The following is a 27685-nucleotide window of genomic DNA, read 5'->3' as shown; positions in this document are numbered from 1 at the left end:
CTCACATTTCTGTCATATGAAACTTTGACCGCAACTGGTAAATTGACAACCCAGCAAATCTACTTCCTCTTACAGCTGTTTCCTAGTTAATAAACACAAAGCAATAGGATCAGGACTGCACAAACATCAAACCCCAAATAAGAACAGCAGCATTTCCACATGTCTTTGAAGCTTTTATATCATTACAAAGACATCAATACCCCAAAAACAAAAACCAAACACATCCAAAACTTCCATCTAAACAGAGGGCTGAAACAGGAACTACTGTATTACTGTTTGCTAAGTTCTGTTTCAAGCTGATATTGGGCAAAAGATGCATGGATCAGACAAGACACATTAACCACAACATCCTGATAAAAATAATAATAGAGAAATAAGAACCCTATTTCCCCTTTTACCATTTAAAAAATCAGTTTAAATGTATTAAACACCGGGGCCAAATATATCTGTGGTGTAATCCAACTGAAGTCAGTAGACTTGATGCAGAGCTGAATTTGGCCCTAGAAGTTTTGCGATTCTAAGACATTTGATATCGCTTTGCTGAATTCAGCAGCTCCAGTTTCAGCTTCAGCTTGATCCTTCACATCTGCTCAGTGAAGCCTTTGAGGTTCTAACACAGCTCAGGCTGAGGCTACTCTGAAGAGAGAAACTGGTCAAATATGTATATTTTATAACTATTTTATTCTACTTCTCAAAGCTTTACGCTCAGTTGTGAGTAGAATAAAAGCATACTGCCTCCCCCCCAATCAAAACCGTTCCTCTCTTTGGAGCTGCTTCAGTCCCTGCTGAATGGACCTCAGAGTCCTAACTGAGTGCTAGACATTATGGCTTACTCTGAAACTGATGCTGCTGATTTCACAGCTTGAAGATCTTAAGGCCAGCCCTTCCATGTGAAGAACTCCAAGGGTATGGCCCTGGCTGGGGCAGTTTGCATGGAATGGTCTCAGCTCCAAGCACTCCACAAATAGTTTTACTTTAAAATATAGACTTTTCAAACCAGTATGGGTCACTTTTTTAAAATAAATAAAACCTTTTATTTTGTAATTTATTCTTTCCCACACTGTTTGGGTTTGTAATGTTGGGAGACAGCAGCACTGCTTAAACCCTTCTCTGGGCCGGGGGGAGCAGAGAATAGCTGGAGTGCAGCACCATTTCAGTTGCACCTTCTCCCTTACCCAGCCTATCCCCACCATAGCCCTTACACTAGGGTCAGTTAGCGTGAGGTGGTACAGAGAAGTTGCTCAAGGTGAGGCTATTTCCTAGGGGGCCATGTCTTGCCCCTTTTGGAGTAAGGAATTCAGAGACATCTGAGAATTGGCACCCCTAAGTTTCCCACAATGGTGAAAATAAAGCCATCTGTTGGATGTTTCATTACACAACAGCTAGTCTGTACAAACACATGCTCTTATTATGGTTTCCCTCATCCTTCCGTCCCACTTTCCATTCCATTGTTTTTCACATTCACTTGCAGCATCTTGTCTTTAAACAGATTGTGAGCTTTTGGGGGCAGGGACCAGAGGGTGACATCCTAGCCCATTGAAGTCACTGAGAATTTTGCCTTTGATGTCAGTGGAGCCAGGGTGTCTTCCAGCATGCTTGTACAGAACCTCTCACAATGGGACCAAAATCCTGATGGGGAGCTTTGTGGGGATACCAGGTTACAAGTAACAACGATGCTGGTGATGGTGATGGTGTCAGTATGCTCACCCAGTCAGAGCCATTGACTGACTGGGTTCTCTTTGATACTTTGTGATAAGATAAATTGTTTTGTGTATTGACTGGAATTTTTCTTTTGCAGAATAGAATATTTAAAATTATTTTTTCCCCCTGAAAACACTTTGCACCCTTCTCTTGTCTCCTGATACCAGTGACACATTGGGAATGAAAATCACCTGGTAATTACCTATAAAAGCAGGCTGTTTCTGGGTTAAATGGTAAAAGAACTGCCTCTATTTAAAAAACAAAACAAAAAATGAATTATTATTCTAAATCATTTGTTCAGTGCCCAGTTCCTTCTTGAGGGCAACAAGGAAAGAGAAGTGGTGCCACCATTACGTGCTCCCACTCTTCTCTGCCCACCTTTTTTCACAGAAGCGTCTCTGTAGCGGCTTTGAGAGATTCAGGCTCTACACGATGGGAAGGGGATAAGAATGTCAGGACTCAGTCATGCTTTATTGGATTCCCACACCTGCACCCCCATCCCACACACCAGTTTCAGACCTGCAGGACAAAGAACTGGTGTTCAGGGTTGCCCCGTGAAGCATGGCTGCTGAAGGAGTTGTGCAGTTAATGCTTGCAGGGCACGAGAGGAAGAGAGGAGGATGGGAAGCAGATCTGAGGCAAGGGACTTCTGTGCAGAAGCTGCTTGGTTCTGGCAGATCCCAGGAATCTCTGGTTTATTTGGGATAGAATGTTTTGCCTTTTCCCTGGGGGATAAGGAGGAGGTAAATTCTGCCTCTTGGCAGAATTATTCCAGTGCAACTCCATGAGATGAAAATTCTCGGCTGACATAACTCCAGTCATTGGAGTTACACAGCAGAGATTTTGCCCCAAGAGTTTCCACCCCCTGCACAGGATTAACATGTCTGGAGTCCTAAATATTTACTTTCATGCAAACCAGAGGAGGAGAGAGGCAATATTTGAAAGTGCTGATGACTTTTTTCCCCCCTTCTGTTTTCAGATCCGGACTTCAGCCTTGGTATCAGTGAAAAGACCAGCCTGCTTGAGGATGTGCCAGTTTCTGAAACAGATATCAATTTAGAGATTTCATTTGCAGAGCAGGCAGCCAATCTCAAAGACAGCTCAATAGGCAAAATGTGCAAAGGCAAAGAGGACGATACGCTACTTCCTGTAGGTGTTTCTCATTCATTGCTGTAGTCATTTCATAAACTTTATTTTAGCCTTTTTGACATTGTTTCTGTGATATTGGTTGGAACAAGAAGATTCAGAATGCTATAGCTTTATTTCTTTCAGGCCCCTAGAGATCCTGCTCTCATTGGATTGGGTCCCTTCTGTGTGTGTGTTACAGGAGAGTAGTATTCGGCCCTTAATAAATGTGGAAATCTTATTCTTATGCCTACTATTTGCCAGTACCTTTTCAACACTGTACCTTATCTTAAAGAAATTGAGGACTAGTAATGCTTAAAAATTAGGACTTTAGCCTGACATGGTCTGCTCAGTAATAGTTATTTTCATTGCAGTTCAGAAAACTCAGGTTATATTTATTGGGGTAGACCCTCAGCTAGATGTTAATGGAACTCTGACAATGTCCACCAGCTGAGAATCTTCACCATTTAGTGTTGGCCCTAGTTCCTTACTCACTACACTAATAGGGGTGAGGTGCCTTGCATCACTTAATAGAGACCTCTTTTGTTGGTTAAAGAGCATTGATGGACTCCAGCAGAAGTTTCATGTGGCCCACTGAGGTGAAAGGGTGAGAATGAAGAATGGGTTGATCTTTACACTTGTAATAGAGATGTACAGGTTGGGGATGGGTCCCTTTTCAACAGCTACGTTGATCATTTCTGGATTTCACATTTTCCGTGCTTAATCATATTGCTTATGGCACCTGCTAAGGTGCCCAGCACATCACACATGAGCATGTATAAAAATGAGGCATTTTAACCCTTCGGAAAATATTTAATTTTTGTTATAACAAAAAGTCAAGGAATATTTCCAAAATGTGAGGATTTGTTTCTCCCTAGTTCCACATTCCCATCTCTCAACCGATGAGTCTTATTCTTAATAAGGCTAAATCAATACTAATAGCCTTAGAATTTCACAAACATTAGAAACATGCACTCACACACTACAAATAAACCATTTTTAAAAAAATAGCAATTTTTTTTGTCATACACTGTGTGCAAACATGTCTGAGTAAACTCAGTGCTTGTAATAATAATGTTTCAATTTTCTTCAAACACTCAATTTAGATAAGCATACAAACATTTCTGCAAGTAATAATTACTGAACATTCCCTTAGTTTTAATACAATAAACCTGCTTTGAAAAATGTTTGACTCACACTTCAGTAATGCAGAAAAAATCAGGAATGGAAACTCTGGCCTGGCTTATGAGAAGTCTTTGATTCAATTGTAGAAGAGTCACACATTCAAAGAGCAATTTACTGGAGTTTTACTTATTGACTGTCTACATACTGAAGTGGCTATGGCCTTTTTCATAACCTTAGGGATGAACAATCCTAAGGCAGCGAAACATTTCAGAAAAGGAGTGATCTGACTATTGATATGTGTGATCTGTAAAGACCTTCCCTCCCTTACCCAAAATATTCACATGGTCTTATATATTGATTTGAAAAAGGAAGCGTATAAAGTGTGTTAATTAAATCCCAAGCAGGAAGCTAGTTACATCCACCAGTCATAAATAAGGGCTGGCTCAGCAGCCACACAGAGTTTTCAACCCCAAATTCAGCTATATGTGAGCCAACTGAGACTAGAGGACCATGAAGGTATCAAGGGCCCTTTCCAGCAGAAAGAACGCCATGCTTAGCTTTTGAGTAATCTTCCTGCTCAGTTCTTGGTGTGTTATACTTTAAAAGAGATGCATCCAGCCCTTATCTGCTAGAGTTAGACTTCCTGTATCACAGGAAGCAGAAGTAAAGTCAAATAAGCTCTTATGGGCAGGGCTCATCTTTTTTTTTCTGTGTTTGTACCATGTCTAGCTCAATGGGCGTTGCTCCATGACTGGGGTCCAAGGTGGTATGGTAATACAAATAGTAAATAATGAGGGAGGGAACAACAGTGAGCCCCCTATTACTAATTTTTTATGTGGCACCCAAGAATGAGTGAGGTGTAAGAGAACATGTAAGAGAACAGGTTCCTGCCTCAAAGAGTTTATCATCTGTGACCCTGATCCTACAGTCAACTGCATCTAGGCAGACTTCTGCATTTACTCGAAGCCCCAGTGAAGCTGGAACCTAAATAGACAACATAAAAAAGGGAGAACAGAAAGAGATACCACCCAGAAGTGCATACTAATCAAATTATCTGCGCTAGACAGGGTTCCATCCATCACAGATTTGCTCTTTTGCAATCAGATGTGGTCGTTGCAGTGTATAGGTTTTTCTACGCAAGCTTTGAATATGCAAGAAGCATGGGGAATTTACACGCTGCAGACAGCCTGCTTTTTAAACTATGTCACTCTCCTGTGGCACCCAATTGTAGCAATGTGTTTCGTTACACAAGTGGTGCCACAGTAGCGGAATGGCCTTTATACTTGTCACTTTTCTTTGTCCTTCAATGTGTTGAGATTGTTTATTTGCCATGATGCAAATCCTATGTTCTAGAATTTCAGATTGCCAAAGGACAAAACGGGTACCACAAAGATTGGTGATCTGGCTCCTCAGGACATGAAGAAAGTCTATTCCTTAGCACTGATTGAGCTAACCGCACTGTATGACTTACTCGGGACAGAATTCAAGCAACAGAAGGCCATAAAAATCAAAACGAAAGGTGAGTAGTACAGTTATAAATTCTTTAGAAACAAATGGGTCTTGGTGAGGTTGTTTTTAAACAATCCCAAAAGGAGAGATGTACATTAGCTGGTAATGTCGGCCCTGATTCAGCATTACACTGTAGCCAGAGAGCTCTTGACTCTCTCCACATTTAAACAGCCTCATGCACATAAACTGTTCCAGCTAAGGAGGATTTTAGGGCTAAAATCCTCTGGCAACTAACTTTATCAGGCCAGGCATTCTAGGCCAGGCACTGGGCAGATGTCTTAGGGAGCAAGGGAAAGGAATCCTCCTGGTAGTACTATAGTATGATGGAAGCGTTGCTTCAGAGCCTTTCAGAGATTCATAGTTTCAGAGCTTCCAAGGTGAGAAGGGACCGTTAGATGACGTAGGCTGACTTCCTGCATCACACAGGCCATAGAATACCATTGTAATTCCTTCTGTTGTGAGCCCAATAACTTGTGTTTGGCTTGACAAAAGCAATTCTCCAGCCCTATAGCAAGAATCTGTTCCATAGTCCCTAAAGCAGCCCCTTTTCATGAGGATGGGAGGCTTTGCTTAGGAGTAGATACCTCCTCATCACCTTTATCCTGTTCTATTGCATTGTGCTGAGCTCTGTATAAGGCACAAAACGTGCCATCCTATATGGTCCCTCCACATTCAGCCTGCACCTCTTGCCCACGGTAATAATTTGCCATCTTTCTTCCTGTAGTAACTTACATTGATGTGCCCTAACACATCCTGCATTTCCTCAGATCGCAACCTCTTTTTGGCATTTGCAGATCTCCTGTGCTTTTCTGTGTTGTGTGTTGGAATGGCTTCATACACACTAGGGGGCAGGAGAGGGGGTCTGTTAAGGCAGTTCTTGTAGAAAGTCACTGTGGCATCAAGGCACTGGAGCCTATGTATGATTCTGACTCCTTTTCAAAAACTAGAAATACGTGGAAACCTATTTCAAGTTGCAAGAGGTTTTCAGTGTTTTGGTAGTTGTCTGCTTTTCTGACCTTCTGCTAACTGTTTTACAAGAGCTCGAAATGTATTACCAGTTAATCACAAACCCACTTTGGCCAAAGCCCTGTTGTCAAGGTTCAGTGGATGTGACAGTGAAATAGCTCCCTTTAAATAATTGAAAGCAACAGAGAGTGTTGAGAAACATACAGCAGGATACAATTGATTCCTCTGAATACACTCTTCACTTTACAGTAGCAGAAAATAACTTTTTAAATGCAAAAGCGTACACACAACCATCTTTGTGACCTTGATTCCTAAATGAATTTCCACCCTGCAGAAGTGCCTGTGCTACAACCATTAGAAAATGGTGTGCAAACAAAATACTTTTTTCTCTTGATTTTTTTTATTGTGTATTTAAATAGGCCTTCTTACCAAACCGATGTAGTTTTAATTTAACATTATCTCTGGCATGTTTTTGAAATGACTGCCAGCAGGGAAAACAAGTAAATTGGCTAAAATAGTTTGTCCTGCACCCAAACCAAAAAGATGAACTTGATTTAGGGGCCCCACAACAGTGTGGGAAAGAGGCAACAGAATGTCACCCTGCCTCCCAGGAGATGGAGTGGCTTGACAGTTGCTATTCCCACCTCAAGGGTGCAGGACCCTCTGTGGGGATGTCTATACTGCATGTGGGACCAAGCCCCTCAGCCTGGGCCCACAGACTCATGCTAAGGGGGCTTGCACCAATGTGCTAAAATAACAGTGTAGATGTTGCTTTGATGTTGTGACTCAAAGCCTGAGCCCGAGCTCCAGCCCCAGCCCGAGTTGCCATATGAAAACAAAGTCTACATAGCTATTTTTAGCATGCTAGCACAAGTCTGTGGACCTAGGCTGGGAGGCTTGCTCCCAGATGCAGTGTAGACATACCCTATAGCTTCTCTGTGTCTCTCCCCTCTCACCTGCAATGTAATTTGCCCAGAGCATCCATGCGATAGTGGGAGGATGCAGGAAGTCCATGCATTTTTTTCACACATCTGCAGCATCTCCATATTCCCACCTCATGCAGCATGGTTTGGCCACTGGATACATGCGGTAGTGGATCCACTAGCCATTTCCCTTTGCGTTTAGGTGGTTTGAGATGCTGGAGAGTACACAGCTCTGCTGCAGAAAGGGAAAGGTGAAACCTCTGCATGGGCTTTCTGTAGCCTGCACCTCCTCCCTCACCACAGCAGACCCACATGGGTTCTGCTATCTAGTAGCTCAGTGAGCATGCACAGGAAGGATTGTGTGTGTGTGACTGTGTGTGTGTGAGTGTGTGTGTGTGTAGTTGTGAGTGCACGTATTTTACAGACAATGACCTGTTTTCAATATACTTGTTAAATAAGGCACATTCTAAAGAAACTCCTTATAGCAGGGGAGGGAAAACTTTTTGGCCTGAGGGCCGTATTGGGTTTCTGAAATTGTATGAAGGGCCAGTTAGGGGAGGCTGTGCCTCCTCAGACAACCAGGCATGGCCCGGCCCCTGCCCCGATCCGACTCCCCTGCTTCTCGGCCCCTGACGGCCCCCCCGGGACTCCTGCCCCATCCAACCCACCCTGTTCCCTGACGGCCCCCTGAGGACCTCTGCCCCACCCCCCTTCTCTCTGTTCCCCTGACTGCCCCCCGCCACTCCATCCAACCCCACCCACTCCTTCCTGACTGCCCCCCCGGGACGCATGCCCCATCCAACCACCCCTTCTCCCTGACCGCCCCCGGATCCCCTGACCCCCCATCCAACCCCCCTCTCCTTCCTGACTGCCCCCCCTCCCCCCCCGGACCCCTGCCTCATCCACCCCCTGCTCCCTGGCCCCTGACTGCCCCCAGAACCCCCGCCCCTGACTGCCCCCTGCTGCCCCATCCAACCCCCCCTCCTTACTGCCCCCCCCCGGGACCCCTGCCCCATTCAACCCCGCTGTTCCCTGCCCTCTGACCGCCCCGACCCCTATCCACACCCCATCCCCTGACCACCCCCCGAACTCCCCTGCCCTCTATCCAACCCCCCCTGCTCACTGCCCCCTTACCGCGCTGCCTGGAGCACCGGTGGCTGGTGGCGCAGCTGCACCAGGACAGGCAGCCGCGCAGCACAGAGCACCGGATCAGGCCACGGCTCTGCAGCTGCACTGCCCCAGGAGCTCCAGCCCCGCCACCCAGAGCATTGTGCCGGCGGCGCAGTAAGCTGAGGCTGCAGGAGAGGGGCCGGGCTAGCCTCCCGGGCCAGGTTTCAGAGTAACAGCCGTGTTAGTCTATATTCGCAAAAAGAAAAGGAGTACTAGTGGCACCTTAGAGACTAACCAGTTTATCTGAGCATAAGCTTTCGTGAGCTACAGCTCACTTCATCGGATGCATTCAGTGGAAAATACAATCTCCTCACTGTATTTTCCACTGAATGCATCAGATGAAGTGAGCTGTAGCTCACGAAAGCTTATGCTCAGATAAATTGGTTAGTCTCTAAGGTGCCACTAGTACTCTTTTCCTCCCGGGCCAGGAGTTTGGGGCCGGGCAGGATGGTCCCGTGGGCCGGATGTGGCCCGAGGACCATAGTTTGCCCACCTCTGCCTTATGGTGGCTCATTTGACACTTATTGTTGACATTAGAGGTGATATCATGGTTCTATATTCACACCTAAAACCACTAAAAACCGCCTTCACTAAACAAGGATACTGCACCAGAGAAGTAGATATATACCATATGATAGAATGGGCAACCCAAATGCCTGGGAGAACCTGCATCAGTACAGAAAAAAACCTCCACACGAGAACCCATACAGGGTGTCATCAAACAATTGCAACCTATATTTGATGGGAACCACATCCTGAAAGAAATTTTCCTGAACCCCCTCTTCTGGTCTTCAAACAATCCCCGAGCCTTGCCCAGCTCATTATCAGAAGCAGGCTCCCCACAGACTAGGACACACCAACTCAAAGTGAAACCAGATGCTGTGAGAACAACAGATACAAAACCTGCAGACATATCTCCACTGCTATGATGATCAGTACCCCCCACAACACACTTTTTGAGATCCATGTGATTATAGTGCATCTCGAAAAAGGCATGTTTTTATATGAAGATTAAAGCCAAGTCTTGTTCCGTATTCTTTGTAAGCCCTGGTTAAAAATGGCCATTATCTCATCTCATCTGTTTTTACATTGCTGTATGTGCCTATATGTCTATGGTAGGACTGCTGTGCCTTAGATAAATATTAATCAGAGTGAATGGTTTCTGAGAGAGGTACACTGGCAAATTATTGAATCTTAAAGATTTGTGTGTTGGAATTACTACACATAAGAACATAAGAATGGCTCTACTGGGTCAGACCAAAGGTCCATCTAAGCCCAGTATCCTGTCTGCCAACAGTGGCCAATGCCAGGTGCCCCGGAGGGAGTGAACAGAACAGGTAATCGTCAAGTGATCCATCCCCTGCCGCCCATTCCCAGCTTCTGGCAAACACAGCCTATTACAACCTGTGGTGCACCTCATCCAGGGTATCAAATGCCCCAACAACAACTACGAGGGTAAAACCAGGTAATCGCTATGCTTTTGAATGAACTTACACAGGAAAATGATAAAAAAACAAAGACACCCTATCACCCGGGGGTGAACACTGTTCCCAAAGCAGTCACTCCGTAGCTGACTTCTCAGTCCTAGTTCTCAAAGGAAACCCGCACAACACCTTCAAAAAGATGTCCCTGGAAACTTAAATTCGTAACTTTGCTAGACTCTAAAAACCATGGACTTAACAGAGACACTGGTTTTATGGCTTATTACAACAATTTGCAACACACCCTACTATTTGCTAGCTCTTAATTGCTTGTTTCATTTTAAATTGTCTTCTACAGCATGTGTGAACCCCTTATGCTTAACCATCTTTCTCACCTTGTATTTAGGCTGGGAAATGCTGATTATCTTCTTCCAACCTGAGGAAGACCTCTGTGAAGCTTAAATGCTTGTTTCTTCCACCAACAGAAGTTGGTCCAATAAAAGATATTACCTCACCTATCTTGTACCACTGTTTTATACACAGTTTCAGAAAAACGACCATTAACTTTATCCCAGCAGAGTAGTTACAAGACACAAATCTTTAAGGTTCAATAATTTGCCAGTGTACCTCTCTCAGAAACCATTCACTTCTGATTAGTATTTATCTAAGGCAGAGCACTCTTACCATAAAAATATAAGACCATATAGTAATGTGAAGTTAGATAATATGAGGTAATGGCCATTTTTTAACCAGGGCTTACAATGAGCATGGAACAAGACTTGGCTTTAATTTTCATATAAAAAAATTCCTTTTTTGAGATGCACTATCAACCTATTTACACTATAGGATGCAAAAAAGCACAATGAATGCTAACTAGCTCTTCTTTCAAAACACAGAGGGAGAACTGTTTAGAGTAAAAGTGGATTATAATTACATCTATTTCATTTTAGCAGCCAAATTCTTGGGAAGCTTACTCAGGCCATTTGCATCTAAACTTGTATTGAGTGATAAAGATCTGCATCTCTGCGTCATCAACACAACAGTTTTCCACAAATCAGAATCATGCAGATGGTTCATTTATGCATTTTCCTTCACTGTACTTGCAGAGTGTGTGGATGGCAATTTGAAGGTAAAACAGAGGACTCCTCATTTACGGGTGAAGGAGGAGATGAACGAGTGCTTTGCTTTTAGCCAAGTGCTTTGTTTAATCATCCTCTGAATTACTTGATTGATGAAGACATTCAGATATGCTGAAGAGAAGGCCAATGGCTCTGAATGTATTGAATGGGCTTATCTCTTTGAAAATGTGTTTTGTGCCACTTATCTCATGTATTGGAGCAGATGTGGATAGTGTCTCTATTTTTTTTCTTTGTGTAGACTCTGGTCTTTTTGGTGTCCCACTGTCAGTTTTGCTGGAACAGGATCAGAAGAAAGTACCAGGCACCAGAATACCACTGATCTTTCACAAAGTGAGTAGGCATGAACAAGTCCATTTGTTACAAACCTACTGGATTCCAGAAGTGATAGCATTTGTCCTGGATTCATATGCTCACTATAATCAAGTTTTCACAGTGACATACTATCTCTGTACTGTGAACCTCAAATGTAGCATTCAACTCCATTAGAAGGGACTTGTAGCTTTTATTAAGGGCGGTGCTTCATACTATTAATGCACTAAATTGGATAAATGGCCTTTGTACAGTTCTCTACTCCACTAACTTACTTTAGTGGAGTTAGTGGAATAGAGAATACAATTCAGCAACTAATTATAAGTTGTTTACATTAGAAGTATTGTGAATTGCCATTGGCATGCTCCAGTGCTAGAGCAGAGTAATTAATTAGGACATCTAGTGAATTATTATTAGAAAAATACATTACTAAAGTGTATTAACTCAGCCATGATTTGGTCAGGGTTTACTAGGAAGCCCGTGAAACCAGATGTCCAAAGTCTAACATCATTCGAGGCCAAATTCTGTTTAGCAGGAGTTGTAGAAATGAAATCATAGGAGAATAGGCCGTTATTTTTCAAGACAAATCATTGAAGTTCTGGAGAGGCCTTTTAGAGGTTTTTGAGAGCTTTTTTATTATTTTCTCCCACCAAATCAAAAGGAGACTTCTAGTTATTTCCTATCCCTCTCTAGGCACTGCTGCTACATCATTCGTGCCAGAAATGACATCTTAGGGACTATAAAAACCCAAACCAAAACACAAAACACACTTCTGAAGAACAATTTTTTTAGCTTTGATGTGGACAAAATTGTACCAAATGGACAGTAATAAAAAAAGAAAAAGAAAGTCCCCACATCCTCCAAATAGGTCTTCACCCTACTCCACTACAAATGACATATACTGGTCACTACACTATACCATCAATATATTCAGTATAGTTTTTCAGGAAGAAAGTTCTACATAAACATTTCTAGCAAATACACTTAATTTATTTGCTGTGTGATCTCATCTTGATTATAATATTTTTTTGTTTAAATGGGGAAATATGTGAATGGATTTTCCATTTCTCCCTTCTCATCTCTGCATCACATCCACTACTGGACTTGGGGGTTCATAACAAATTAAGAGAGAACATTTTCAGGCATTTTAAAACATTGGTTGCACATCACTGAAACAAACCAATTCAACAGGAAGATTTTTTTAAAATAGGCATCAATTTTGTAAAAATTGTAAAAAGCCCACTGAAAGGCTTCTGACTCCTAGCCATCACTCCCCTGAGTGGAATCCTGCATCTCACTCCCCTCTGACCCCAGATATAAGGCTGTACCGCTCCCTGACCTATACTGTGATACCCCAGCAAGCTAGACTGCCTAACAGGCCAGCACCTCCACTTTGTTTTCTCTCCAAGAGCTATGCCCAGTGTATTGCCCGTAGTTACAAGTTATTGCACAGCTCCTTCTAAGCAACCACATTTATTCTTATGGTAAGAGCGTTACAGAGAAAACATTAAAACAATAAAACATGCTGGAAAGCTTACCAGAGGTCACCCCAACTCCAACCTTAAAGACCCACAACTAGGTTTCCTCCATGGTTACGAGTTCATCCATCTTACATCCGGAACCAGAACAGAGGCTGGGCAGATGAACCATTTCTTTATACCGCTCAGACCTTGGGTCCTGGCCTTCTGTAACAGGTAGTAGGTAGACAGTGACCCTCTCCTCAGGCATAGCTTCAACAGGCTGGGTTTTTGCATAATAGGAGTTGGAGAATTTGCATTAACCTCTCCCTAGGGATTTCCCAGGAAATCCACTTCATATTTATTGTCCAAAAAATCCATACTTGTCAGACACATTTTCAGTATTGTCTTCTGAACTCTCAGGTCTCACATCTATCACATCTCCCCCCTAGAGAGGTTACATATAATCCCAGCCCAAAATAATACATAAACTTACCACAAGAAGGTCTTCCAAGAATCTTGCAGGAAATTGCCATATCTGTCACATACATGATATATAGTATAAATCTTTTACAGTGATTGTTCTAGTTCATCTAAGCCATGCATAGGATTAGCAATTCATTTGAGTCTGTTATGAGACCATCAGTATTAGTAAACCTGAAGCCTTTTCAGTGATTGCAAGCTCTTAGATCTTCCTTGGTAAAGTGGTAAATGACAGTGTACATGGAAGTTAATATAGAGTCTTTCATACTACAGTAAATAGTTTTTATTAGTGCAGATTTTTAGTGTGATAAGCAATTGGTGGTTTACTTTTGAAATCTGAATAATTCCCTATCTTTGTAGAAAGTGTTGACTTTACATTTTCCCTTTAAAAAATATGCTTAATCATGTACATGAAAAATAAAGGAGCAGTATCAGGTGTTCCTTGTAGGACACATATAATTATGTCCATGATAATCCACTTTGCAATCATTTGTATTCAAAAACAGATTTCACTGTTCTATATTTATCTCCCAGTAACATTTTAATTCGCACGTTGGCTTCATGCAGCTTGGTTCTGTTTATTGACAGCTGATTTCTCAGATAGAAGAGGCAAGATTGGATACAGAAGGACTTCTTCGAATACCAGGAGTAGCAGCAAGAGTAAAGGTAAAATATTGCATGGACTCAAAACCCTGAAAGCCTAGACTCATTTGCTGATTTTACTTTTGTCTTGTTAACACTTTTATAATGGCAAGATTGGCAATGAAATCTTAATAAAACTACATACAAATCGATTTGATTTAAACTAGCCAAGGAGATGGTATTTTGATCCAGATTACATTTGGGGAAGAGGTTAGGAGGTCAGGTTTGAGGCTGAATCAAAGCTAAGGTTCAGATTCTGCTGTGCCAAAATCTCATGAATTGTTCTCACAAGATTTCCAACCTCTTTGTCTGCACCTGAACCAGGTGAGCCCCCTGAGCCAGATGACTAATGGGCTGCTATGTAGGCTGTATGCCACTGGAGGATAATATTCCCTGGCCTAATTAGGTCATTTTAAGGGCCAGATTCAATTTGTAGAATAGCACTAAACAGCCAGATTACATAGAGAATCTCTCCCATTATCTCTACAAATAGCATTACTAACTGCTCAGGTCACTATTCACAGTCTCTGTTCACATTACAGAGTGACTACCAACTACACACAAACCATAACTCAGTATTTGCTTTAATGCAGAAAACCAAATACATGGTGTGATTTACACCAAGATGCGGCCTGTTATAAGAATGGTCTAAAGAAACCTTAAATTCTAACCAGAAAGAACATTTAAATGGATTCAGCTGCCTCAAGATATCTGCCAGCCTCTGTCATGTAGAACTTTGTCCAACAGCTGCTTCATTAGAAACAACTGAAGGAAAAGAATATTATGGAAACTGGCTTTGTTGATTTACCAGTAACTAAGATGCTTCATGACTTTGCTTAGTACTTAGTTTCCACTTTCCAACAGTTTCACATTTTGGGGGTGATTTTGTTTGTTTTTTGTTTTGTTTAATGCGGGGAGTGTTTCCAGATAAGAGATCATTCACTAAGTAACTGCAAAAATAATGAGGATCAAACATGTGGAAGAATTTCTCCTTTGAATGAACCTATTGCTTTTGTAAAACAATGAGCATGATCAATGTTTTACACAAACAGTAGAGAATTTAACAGAAAATAGTACTTTGTGGTTTCTTTGAAATTTTATTATCCTCTAGAAATCAATAGAGAATTATAGAATAGTTTTAGAATTCTATCGGCTGGTACAGAAAATCTCCAGTAAGGAAATAATGGTATGGGTTGGTGCTTCCTTTTAAATTCTATAGCAATTTTCCTTTAGGGTGGACAGTTTAAATTTCATCTGTTATGCAGCACACTTGCCTGTCTGCTAAAACACAATCTTTTTATATACATGTATAGTCCCTCTCCCAGGGTGTGGCTGAAGTGCTTCCCTTTTCCTGGTGCTTGTTATCACCCACATCTGGAGTGGCTTCTCCTCTCTCCTGGATTGGTCGGGTCCTGGATTCTTTTTCTTAGTGCCTAGGTGCCTCCAGGTCTCCTAAGCCATCCAGTAGTCCAAGAAATTAATGGAGTGAAATCTGAAGCAGGAGGCACAAATCTGGAACAGCAGCTCTGTGACATGCTCCCACTCCTTCTGATCCCCCCTGAAGACTCTCCAGTATGGTTGTCAAAGGGTCGTGATGACTAAAGCAGCCTTCCCGCTTAGAACCACACAGTTATATCTGCATAAGACAATGCTGAAGCAGTCAGTGTTACTAGATGCTGCTTACTCTCCATGCTGTAGAACCCAATCCCCAGCTCAAAACAAGGGCAGGTTTAAGGTCCAACACTAGTGAAGACTCCCATGGGAGCCATTCAGTCGGGACTTGAACATCTGTGCACATGCCTCATGATTGGTTTGAGATTCTCCACAGATGTCAGGCCATCCACAGGTTTGGATATCTCCCTGTGCTGCAAGAGGAAGAGGGGGCCAACTTTGCCTCAGCAGAAGGTATCGGTAGGAGACTCTTTGAGTCTCAACTTGCATAATTATCTGGCTCTTATCAGGCTCTTTCCTGAACAAAGTATCATATGACCTGAGGAAGGACTGCAGGATTTGGCCCTACGGGTATGCCAGTGCCCTGGGAACAGCTGTGTTGTCTGGTGCCTATTAGCATTTGGTTTTAGCTGCAAACTTCTAATTCTTCTGGTCCAGAGTTTATCTTTTTGTAGCAAAGTAGCAATAGCAGGTGGTGCTTGAATGATAATTTCAGATGTCTTTTTTTCAAAGGGTGGAAAGGATTGCTATATGGGAAATGCACAAATCTTCCACCAGCATGAATAAAACTCTGCATTGAAGGTACTTTCTGTTCTGCTATCTTTCAGAGTCTTTGCCAAGAACTGGAAGCAAAGTTTTATGAAGGGACTTTCAACTGGGAAAGTGTAAAGCAACATGATGCAGCAAGTCTTTTAAAACTCTTCATCCGAGAACTACCTCAGCCACTGCTCACTGTGGAATATCTCAAAGCTTTCCAGGATGTGCAGAGTAAGCAGCATCCCTTCTGGGTCTCAGATTTACAGAGGCGACACCACAAACAGCAGCGTCTTAAACACAGAGAAGGGAGTTATCTCAACAAATACACCTTTGCTGTGAAACTGTTTTCACTAACCATATGTGAGCCTGAACAATACATTAAATAGCAACAGGATTAATTCTGTCTAGAAAAGATTGGCTGTTGCTTTGATGGTGTTCAAATGAGACATTTTGCGCAGAACATTCATTTATTAGCACACATGAGAAAGAAAACACTCAGATTTATATAATAGTATTTGGGAAACACGACGTGAATTATAAGGCATTATCTGCTAGCTTGAGCTAGAATTCGAGTTTTGCCCCAAAACTGACTCCCGTCCATGCACAGAATTCTCTAGCTTGAGTTAAGTGGTGCTTTATGCTAGAGCTAGCTGGCTTGTCCAGGAGATGTGGGTTGATGCTCAAGTGCTGCTGACACCTGAGCTAGGAATGCAGTGGGGATGCAGTAGCTCGAATAGCAACTTGCCATCTGCTGAGCCAATAACTCGGTGTAGCACAAGTGTTGTTTTTCAGTGTGGTTGCTCATCACTGGAGCTAGGCTAGCTTGATTGGCGTAACTCAAGCTTTCTGTTTCAATGAAACAAGCCCTAAAAAACTACAGTTAAGGTAGAAGCAGTTTATAAATGATCATTCTCTTTAAATAAGCAACAGGGAGGAAGTAACAGTTCAGCAGGAAATCAACCAGAAGATAAAATATGCTGCTTCTGCTAATATTTGGAGGATAGTTGGTATCTATTTGCCAGAAAAGAAATCAGAGCTGTTGATTGCCATCGGTTCCCCAATAATTGGCCAGTTACTGTGAGAATCTACTCTAACGTAGCCTATTGACTAATAAAGCAGCAATCTGGGCAAGAACACACATCAGTTGCTTTAAAAAGAGAGTGTGTGGAATACTGATTTTGCAATTCCTCAGAAGTCCAGCAGGCGTGGGGAGCCCCTCTTTTATTAAATCCTCCAGCCAATGCAGGAGGGATTCTGACAGGTTTCAGATGAATCCATTTCCTGTTGTCCATGACCAGAAGAACTGGTCACTTTTGGAGGAAGACATTAAGAGGATCCCAAAGGGTCGAGAGAGCGAGAGAGAGAGACACACACATGATATCTTTTCACATGTCACAGGAAAGTGGCCCAGATTGCAGAGCACATGACACAAAAGTCATGAGGGGGTAGGGATAAGGGTTTAAGCTACCTTTGTGCACCCCTTATTCTGCAGACAGTGAGCTATAGGCCAGTTCCTAGTTGAAACTTAGAGTAGCCCCTGGGATGCTTTAACTTGTGTGGGCTGCCAGTACCCCTTGGGGGGCTGTTCCAACAACCAGGAATTGCTGGGAACTAAGAAGGCACTGTCCATGTCCTTGTTCCATTAGCCATACTGGCAGCCAGGAGAGGGTCATATAGGCGCTCCTATGATGGCTCTACCACATCCAAGGAATCCTCACATGATTAGATTAGGTCCACAACATATAAGTCTGTTTTATGCCAAGGATGATGGTGCAAAATAGACTAGAGGATCATTTGTTTGCGTAACTATTTATTTTAAATTTGCCTGTCTGTTCTGCAGGTTCATGTACAATAAAATAAGCGCAATTGTTACAGAATAGGAACATCGTCATGACAGTTATCAACACCATCGCAATACTGCTATTATCACTACTGTTATCACTGCTGGGTCACTGCTGCAACTGCTGTTGCTCATCAACATTACGTAGAAAATCTATGAACAGGATAAACTTGACATTTTACAAGAAAATTTAACTTAAAATCATGCTTTTTTTGGAGGAAAAAAATAAAACTTTTAAAGAAGTGAGATGTATATGCTTCCTTGGCAGATCTTCCAACTAAGAAGCATCAACTGCAAGCATTGAATCTTCTGGTACTACTCCTACCTGAAGCAAACAGAGACACTTTGAAGGTTAGATTGGCTATTCACTTTTTAAAAACAAAGTATGCATTAGAAAAGTGAGCTTATTTTTTATGTATCTATTGTGAAAAGTTCAAGTACCTTTTAACATTTTAACTAACTGGTTGTTACTTTTTTCATATTTGCGGTAACTTAAGACAGAGAATAAAATTTTCAAAAGTGTGTAAGTGACTCAGAAATCTACGTTTCATTTTCACAAGTGACTTGAGCACTTAGGAGTCTAAGGTTATGTCTACACTGCCGTCCCAGACGTGACTGCAGCTTGGGTGAACATACCTGCGCTAGCTTTACCCTAGCAAGCAAGGCTAAGAATCGCAGTGTAGATGCTGTGGTGCAGGCTTCAGCAATGCAAGTAGGTAGCCACGGCCCTTGGTTGGCTTGTAGACGTCACACTGAAGTTCATCTGCATCTACACAACTATTTTTGGTCACGCTAACGTGGGTATGTCTATCTGAGGTGTAATCACACCTCAGATTGCAGTGAAGGCATACCTTTCGTCTCACTGAAATTCTGCGGGACTTAGGTTCCTAAAGTGCCCAAGTCACTTTTGAAAATGAGACTTGGGCTCTTAAATCAATTAGATGTTACAATCTAAATACCTTTAAAAATCTGGGCCTTAAGTACTTCTGAAAATTTTACCAGAGATTCTAATAATAATAATCTTGTAATGAACCACCTCTCCTTCAAACTTCCTAATCACAGTCCCAATTCAGTACCTTTTCTGCAGCAGCTGTTGCTGGTTTACATGGCAAAAACTATTTTAGAATATCATGGAGATAAAAAGGAAATAAACTCACTTGAATGTGATGGGTGCGGTTGTTTGACTATATCCCAGTTTTTTATCTGTACTGTTTATGTTCCCCCTCTGTGAGTTAGGATTTCCCCTGGATACCAACTGCCCCCATTGCTCTAAACCTTCCAGATCACTTTGCTGTTTGGTTCTGTTCTCCTCTGCGAAGCTTCGGTTTTGGTGACTGTTGAGATTGCACCAGACAAAGAAAAATTTTAGAAGAGCTGTATATGGTGCAGAGTTGCTTGGATAGGTTTTTTTTTTCAGTCTAGTTTGACAAAAACACCACTGGAAATGCACAGAGGCTGGGCTAGAAATAGCTGAAAGTGTCATTGCTTAGAGACTGACAGGTACTTTGTCACTGAGACAGAAGCAGTTCCACTGACTACCTGTGGTTCACAGAGCACTGCTCTACTCCTCTGTGGTCTGCATGACTGGAGTAAATAAAGAAGGGTTTCAGCACAGCTTCGGGTCCCAGAGCCCGGGCACCAGACTGAGCCCAAATGTCTACACTGCAGTTAAACAGCCCCTTAGCCCGAGCCCCATGAACCTAAGTCAGCTGGCACGGGCCAGCGGCCTGTGTCTAATTGCAGTGTAGACATACCCTTAGATCCCTTTGAAAATTTTACCCCAAAGCTAAGGTAGAATGAAGAATGATTTACTTCTTCACACTCTCAGCTCTAAGTCAGGGTTTGACCTCATCAGTAAACACATCTGCACTTTCCATCGTTGCTTTTTTTTTCTATAACCTTTTTTTTTTAACAAGGACATAAAAAGCCTTTTCAAAGAATACATAACATGATGCTTCACTCCATATGATTTTTTCGTGTGCAGAACTTGCCTTCAAGTGCTACTTTCGTTTCAGATGCTGCTTGAATTCCTCCAAAGGGTAATTGATCATCGAGATAAAAATAAAATGACACTAAATAATGTTGCAATGGTGATGGCCCCAAACCTCTTCACGTTTCATGGGTTAGGCTCAAAGACTATTGAACAAAGCGAGTTTGTTATGGCTGCTGGAACAGCAAACGTCATGCGTTTTATGATTAAGTACCAAAAACTTCTTTGGACAGTAAGTTTGTTCTTTAAAAAAATATGCATTTTTACAAAATCACAATCAAATCATCATTGCTTTCAAAGAACAAGGAGGCATCTGAACCCCTACCAGTGATGCAGGGGTGAGATTGACATGCTGGATGGGGGGAGGGGAAGGGAGAGGCAGCAAAGGGCACAGCTGGGCCCTAACTGATGGGTAATTCTCAGTGAAGTTACACCAATGGTAAAATCATTGTAGATGAGAGCAAAATTAGATTTTTTCAGTCTTACTATTAATGTGAGATATAGACTATATAGCTATGTAGAATACAGAGTAACAGCCGTGTTAGTCTGTATTCGCAAAAAGAAAAGGAGTACTTGTGGCACCTTAGAGACTAACCAATTTATTTGAGCATAAGCTTTCGTGAGCTACAGCTCACTTCATCGGATGCATACTGTGCACAGTATGCATCCGATGAAGTGAGCTGTAGCTCACGAAAGCTTATGCTCAAATAAATTGGTTAGTGCATCCGATGAAGTGAGCTGTAGCTCACGAAAGCTTATGCTCAAATAAATTGGTTAGTCTCTAAGGTGCCACAAGTACTCCTTTTCTTTTTATGTAGAATACCTGATCTCGAAGATAAGTCTTCTGGGATGCCTGTGTATAGTCTATAACAATGACCTATCTCATGAGTAGTTTTGTTTTTTCAACCTCAAGATCTTTGTCTCCTGTTTTGAAATTTATTTCTGTATAGGGCGTGTCATTGTCCTTTGAGAAAATTAGTTGTGTCATGACAGTCCCCATGAAAGACCTACAAGCAGGATGTAGCTCATCCCTGTGAAATTTGGGGCTTTGTTTTCCACTAGCTACCTTAAACAATCTCCAATCTCCTCCAACAGTCTCACACTTACAGAATTATTATGGGGCAAAATCTGTAATACAGATTCCTTGCTTAATATTTTTTGATTCAGGGAAGTAGAAACACTATGTGAGGGCCCAATTCTGCCACTCATACTCATGTTGAGACCTTACTCCTTAAATAGCCCCATTAATTTCAACTCTAGCAGATCCCAAATGTGGGGTCAAGGCCTTAGATTGTTTATGAGTGTTTGTTACTGGAAATAAATATTAGCTTTTGCAAGTCCCATCTGACAGCATGTCTCTTAGAAAGTTTTGGTAGGTGTGTAGTATTTCAAGGAAGTTATATGTGTGTTAATAATTAAGATGTATATTCTTTCAGATTCCTAAATTTATTGTCAACCAAGTGAGAAAACAAAACACTGCATGTCAGAAGAAGGAGAAAAAGGACAAAGCTATGAAGAAACTGCTGAAAAAGATGGCTTATGACAAGGAAAAACATGAAAAGCAAGACAAGAGCCCCAATGATGTAAGAAATAGGCTCTTGTCAAATCATAGTTATTAGGCCAAATTCTCCTTTTACTTAGAATGAAGTGAATTGATTTACCTAGACGTAACTGAGAGGTGACTTTCAATTCTTGGGAGTCCAACTAGACACACCTTAAAGGGACCTGATTTTCAGAAAGTGCTAGGCACCCATCCTGTGAAAATCAGGTGTTTTTTCAGTTTGGATACTCAAAAAAACAAGCACACAAAATCACTGGACACTTCTGAAAAGCTCATCCTGAAGTATTGTCGTCTTCTTTGTGTTTATATATCCTAATAACATTTAACATGTGTTCATACATTATCTTTTAGCGAATAGTACAAAGACTTAATTGAAGACTGTTAAACTTCCCAAAGTATATATTATGATTGTTGCTGAATATGCACAGAATTGATTGCATTTCCAGGTAGAATATATCTTTTCTGCTGCTCTTTGAATTTTCTGGGTACATTGTCGTGGTTCCAGCACAATGTTAATTGATGGTGAACCACAGAGGAGTGCAGTGGAAGGCCACCACCAAAAGCATAAAGTCTGTGCACCACATTCTTCTTTATAATAATTCCATTATATGAAGCTACACTCAGCAACTCTATGTAGTGCATATTATTCAGTTCTGGACACTACCAGGTCAGATGGTAGTCATGTTGGAATGTGATCACAACTGACTTACAGCCAATAACAAGAGCAGTGAAAAACCTGTCAAGCACTGTAATACAATATCTGGGTGGGGAAAGGAAAGGGATTTTTTAAATCTAGTAGACTGAGAGGATTATTGGTTTTTTTTAAAACAGGGATGAAGACAAATTGTCAAGTTGTTAGGTAACTGAATATACAGTAGAACCTGTAGAAGAAAACAACTCTTATAAATGATTATATCATAGAATCATAGAAGATGATAGAATCATAGAAGATTAGGGTTGGAAGAGACCTCAGGAGGTCATCCAATCCAACCCCCTGCTCAAAGCAGGACCAACCCCAACTAAATCATACCAACCAGGGCTTTGTCAAGCTGAGCCTTAAAAACCTCTAAGGATGGAGATTCCACCACCTCCCTAGGTAACCCATTCCAGTGCTTCACCACTCTCCTAGTGAAATAGAGTTTCCTAATATCCAGCCTAGACCTCCCCCAATGCTCTTTGTTCTGTCATCTGCCATCACTGAGAACAGCCGAGCTCCATCGTCTTGGGAACCCCCCTTCAGGTAGTTGAAGGCTGCTATCAAATCCGCCACTCACTCTTCTCTTCTGCAGACTAAACAAGCACAGTTCCCTTAGTCTCTCCTCTTAAGTCATGTACCCCAACCCCCTGATCATTTTCGTTGCCCTGCGCTGGACTCTCTCCAATTTGTCCACATCCTTTCTATAGTGGGGGCTCCAAAACTGGATGCAATACTCCAGATGTGGCTTCACCAGTGCCGAATAGGGGGGAATAATCACTTCCCTTGATCTGCTGGCAATGCTCCTACTAATGCAGCCTAATATGCATTAGCCCTCATGGCAACAAGGGCACACTGCTGGCTCATATCCAGCCTCTCGTCCACTGTAATCCCCAGGTCCTTTTCTGCAGAACTGCTTCTTAGCCAGTCGGTCTCCAGCCTGTAGCAGTTCATGGGATTCTTTTGTCCTAAGTGCAGGACTCTGCACTTGTCCTTGTTGAGCCTCATCAGATTTCTTTTGGCTCAATCCTCCAATTTGTCTAGGTCACTCTGGACCCTATCCCTACCCTCCAGTGTATTTAACTCTCCCCCCAGCTTAGTGTCATCTGTGAACTTGTTGAGGGTGCAATCCATCCCATCATCCAGATAATTAATAAAGATGTGGAACAAAACCAGCCCCAGGACTGACCCCTGGGGCACTCCGCTTGATTCCGGCTGCCAACTAGACATCAAGCCATTGATCACTGCCTGTTGAGCCCGACAATCTAGCCAGCTTTCTATCCATCTTATAGTCCATTCATCCAATCCATACTTTTTTAACTTGCTGGTAAGAATACTGTGGGAGATGGTATCGAAAGCTTTGCTAAAGTCAAGATATATCATGTCCACTGCTTTCCCCATATCCACAGAGCCAGTTATCTCATCATAGAAGGCAATCAGGTTGGTCTGCCTTTGGTGAATTACTTGCCCTTGGTGAATCCATATTGACTGTTCCTGATCGCCTTCCTCTCCTCCAAATGCTTCAAAATGGTTTCCCTGAGGACATGCTCCATGATTTTTCCAGGGACTGAGGTGAAGCTGACCGGTCTGTAGTTCCCTGGTTCTCCTTCTTCCCTTTTTTAAAGATGGGCACTATATTTTCCTTTTTCAATCGTCCAGGACCACTCCTGATCACCACGAGTTTTCAAAGATAATGGCCAATGGCTCTGCAATCACACCAGCCAATTCCCTCAGCACTCTCGGATGCATTAGATCTGGACCCATGGACTTGTGCATGTCCAGCTTTTCTAAATAGTCCTTAACCTGTTCTTTCACCACTGAGGGCTGCTCACCTCCTCCCCATACTGGGTTGCCCACGACAGCAGTGTGGGAGCTGACCTTGTCTGTGAAGACCGAGGCAAAAAAGGCATTGAGTACTTCAGCTTTTCCCACATCATCTGTCACTAGGTTGCCTCCTCATTAAGGGTGTCACACTTTCCCTGATGTTTTTCTTGTTGCTAACATACCTGTAAAAACCCTTTTTGTTACCCTTCACATCCCTTGCTAGCTGCAACTCCAGTTGTGTTTTGGTCTTCCTGATTACACCCCTGCATGCTCGAGCAATATTTTTGTGCTCCTCCCTATTCATCTGTCCAAGTTTCCACTGCCTTAATATTCCATCCCATTGTATTCCCAGATACAGAGTACAATTTGGCTTCATGTTCATTACAGCACCATCTTCATTAAGCAACCAATTTTTGTCAGTCCCAGAAGTGATTGCTAAGGATAGATTTCAATGTAACAGCCACTCAGCATAAACACATTCTGATTTTAAATTGCATGTGGTTTTTGGAGAATTTTTTTCCTGTTGGTCTGTAAAAATTGGATCTGCTAATTGGATTGTCAATCTTAATGTGGGGTGTTTACTCAAACACACCTGTTGCATCATTATTTCCAATTAGTTAAATATAACTTACTTTTTAGTTTATTTACCAGTAAAATCTACTTTATTAAATTTAATGCATCTGAAAGAGACCCTCTGAAGGCAAGAGGTATTTTAAACACACAACCAAGTAACACCAAATATGTGTTTCCCTTGTATCATAATGAATAAAAATTGGGCTTGGATGACTATGAAGAGATCATCTTCTTTAGCAGAGGTCATATTCCAGATTTCAGTGAGCTAGAGACATCTTGTGGAAGGCTGTAAAACTGCACTGGCCTGAATTGTCTGAATTCCTATTTCATTTGTAGCTGTGGGCAAGCTTTGATACATAAGGACTACAGTTTTCTGATGTAAGCAAGTTTATCAAGGCCATTAGGCCAAAAATTAGACCTATCAATTGTTTGATTTATGCCACATGTGTATGTTGCAACATCCCTCTGATCTTCCTGTCTGTTTTGTTCTTTTGTCTTGGGTAACAGGATTTCTGAAATGTATTAGTTTTCTCGCAGCACACTGTAGCATAGGATTCATGTGTATACCAGTTCCCTATTTTCTCACAGGAATAGAACAGGCAGGCAAACTGGAGAGAGGCTGAAAAGAATTACACATAAAAATCCATGATCTTGTACAAAATCACAACCCTAGGGGTTTGTTGCAAGGTGATGTAATGGAGAAGTATATACTTTTCCAAGAAAACAACCCCTAATTTGTGTAATTTAGAGATTTTTTAAGGCTAGGAAAAGTTGAAGTACGCATGTGACATTTAAAGGTAGGTGAAATAACTTGCCAGTTAAACTTAGATGTCCATTTCTTCACAGAATTAAAAAACTGATGGTGTATTTGCAAGTCAGCCATAATTTAGGAAGTAGAAATATATCAGTAACTAGTTATATTGGCAAAAAGAAAAGGAGTACTTGTGGCACCTTAGAGACTAACCAATTTATTTGAGCGTGAGCTTTCGTGAGCTACAGCTCACTTCATCGGATATTAAAGTCCTCTCCATACAGTCACCCCAAGAATACCCATCTGAAGAATGGTCATTTTGCGACATTCTTTGCAAAAGTGTTACCTCTAGAGATGGTTGCTCTGGGATCAGTGTTGTAGCACTAACAAATCAGCATTTCAAAGTCCTTTATAGAATGGCTCAGAAGTGGCATTTGGGGGGCATAGTATTTGACTGCATTTCTGCCATTAGGCAAAAGCTTAGTCTTGATCCTGTAAACAAGTGGATCAGTGCAGACCCTTGTATACAATGAACTCCATTCAGATAAAAGACTCTGCAACATTGCATCTGTATTACAAGATGGGGGCTAGGGTTTTCAACATTTCTTACCCATATTCAGAGGGCTGATGCAGGATTTGAAACATCTCTGACCAGAACACAATTTCAAAACAGACTGATTCCTCAGACAGTACTCAACCTTCCTTCCAAATACACACACAAACAGTGAGTTTTCCATCTATCTATCTATCTATCTTTTAAAATGGAGATAGCCAAACATTAACATGCAGTTCCTTCACACTGATCATTTAAAATGGGAAGATTAATGGCATATAAATTCTTTGAAAACAGTTCAGTACAATTAGGATGTTGGTACCTCAAGGAATGCTGCCATCATCTGCTGCAATACAGAAACTGCAGCAGAATATAGTGAAGTAGTTAAATCAAAAATATTTTTAGATCTTTTTTATTTTTAACTGATGTAATTTGGTGGCACTGAGCATTTACAGTCAAAAACATCTGTCTCTCACCCCATGCCCCTCCCAAGCCATTTAAGAATTAGGACTGAGGTTTCATGTAACGGATCATAACCCAGCTGTAAATATGCTTGTATTATTTCAAGCATCGGCTTTAAGTCTGAAAAGGCTCTATATAGGGTTACTGAAAAATCTAATTTCAGTTTATTTCATAAATCCTTTTTACCTGTAGAAGGCATTCCATAATATTTGATGCAGGGAAGCACAGTATTCATATTTGGGTATCTTATATTATTCAGACTTGTGATTGTAATGTATAGCTCCTGATTGTAAGAAGGCATTTCACGTCGTGATACGTCTGGACTTGTTCTTTAGAATACTGAAATAACTGAGATAACTGTAGAATACTGAGATTTCAGGATTCTCAGGAGCACATCTTTAATTGTCCATCTGCTTCCTTGTTTGCAGCATTAGACTTCCAAATAAATGGGGCTAATGTCTACACAATTTACATACCAGGCAGTCCCACAGAAGTCAGTGTGTGGGTTATAAGTTAATGCCATAATTTTAAAATTACCTTAATATGTGCAGGATAGTTTCTAAATGGCAGTAGTGGCTTTTTTATCCTATAGCCTGCATGTGGTGGATTATCTTCACCTTTCTGCAGAGCATATGCCCTATGCACCATTTAAGTTCCACTCTCAGAATAGGGGCTAAGTAGGACTTAAGTGTTAGACAGGCTTTGCTTTAATGACTACTTCTTATAAGCTCCTGAGGGTTATTTGCTTTCCAAAACATCCATATTTACAGCTCTGTGGGCCAGATCCATGGCTCTGGTTAAGTCTCCTTACTGTTATGGTGCAAGGACCAAGCTGGACTTGAAATCTGCTTTAGTCAGACAACTGGGGGCTTCCTCGAGGTAGGAAAACCCTTAGGTGGCATAACCAGTTTTATGTCACCCACTATCCCATCTCTCTTGGCATAGGGGCCATTACAGGGCAGAGAGGGATCACGTCACCGGCAGGACAGAGCAGTCCTTGGCTGCATAATGGTCCAAGGCAACTTAGCTGTGTGCAGTGTTGTTGTAGCGGCGTCAGTCCTAGGATATTAGCGACAGGGTGAGTGAGGTAATATATTTTATTGTACCAACTTCTGTCTCTCTCACCGATAGAACTTGGTCCAATAAAAGATGTTGCCTCTCCCACCGTGTCACTCAAGGTAACTTGTAGCGGCCAGTTTATCCGATGATGAACCTCAGAGATGGGGAAAGAGAAAGATATCTTAAAGCCACTTCTGCCT

At 41.8% G+C, this 27685-nt stretch overlaps 1 protein-coding gene across 2 annotated transcripts in view; it reads left to right on the top strand.

Moving 5' to 3' along the window:
* ARHGAP18 (Rho GTPase activating protein 18) overlaps positions 1-27685 on the top strand; it is a 121911-nt gene that overhangs the window by 84012 nt on the left and 10214 nt on the right. For both annotated transcript variants that reach the window (XM_037894778.2, XM_007060778.4), the window contains exons 5-12: positions 2681-2850; positions 5305-5470; positions 11318-11409; positions 13917-13994; positions 16250-16409; positions 18287-18369; positions 20034-20240; positions 21445-21591. In XM_037894778.2, the coding sequence (XP_037750706.1) occupies positions 2681-2850; positions 5305-5470; positions 11318-11409; positions 13917-13994; positions 16250-16409; positions 18287-18369; positions 20034-20240; positions 21445-21591 (1103 nt within the window). The remainder of the gene's footprint in view (positions 1-2680; positions 2851-5304; positions 5471-11317; positions 11410-13916; positions 13995-16249; positions 16410-18286; positions 18370-20033; positions 20241-21444; positions 21592-27685) is intronic.

The sequence above is a fragment of the Chelonia mydas genome, chromosome 3 (assembly GCF_015237465.2).
Source record: "Chelonia mydas isolate rCheMyd1 chromosome 3, rCheMyd1.pri.v2, whole genome shotgun sequence".
Classification (NCBI taxonomy): domain Eukaryota; kingdom Metazoa; phylum Chordata; order Testudines; family Cheloniidae; genus Chelonia; species Chelonia mydas.
Note: the sequence above shows the minus strand (reverse complement) of the source record. Positions and strands in the feature narration are given on the sequence as shown.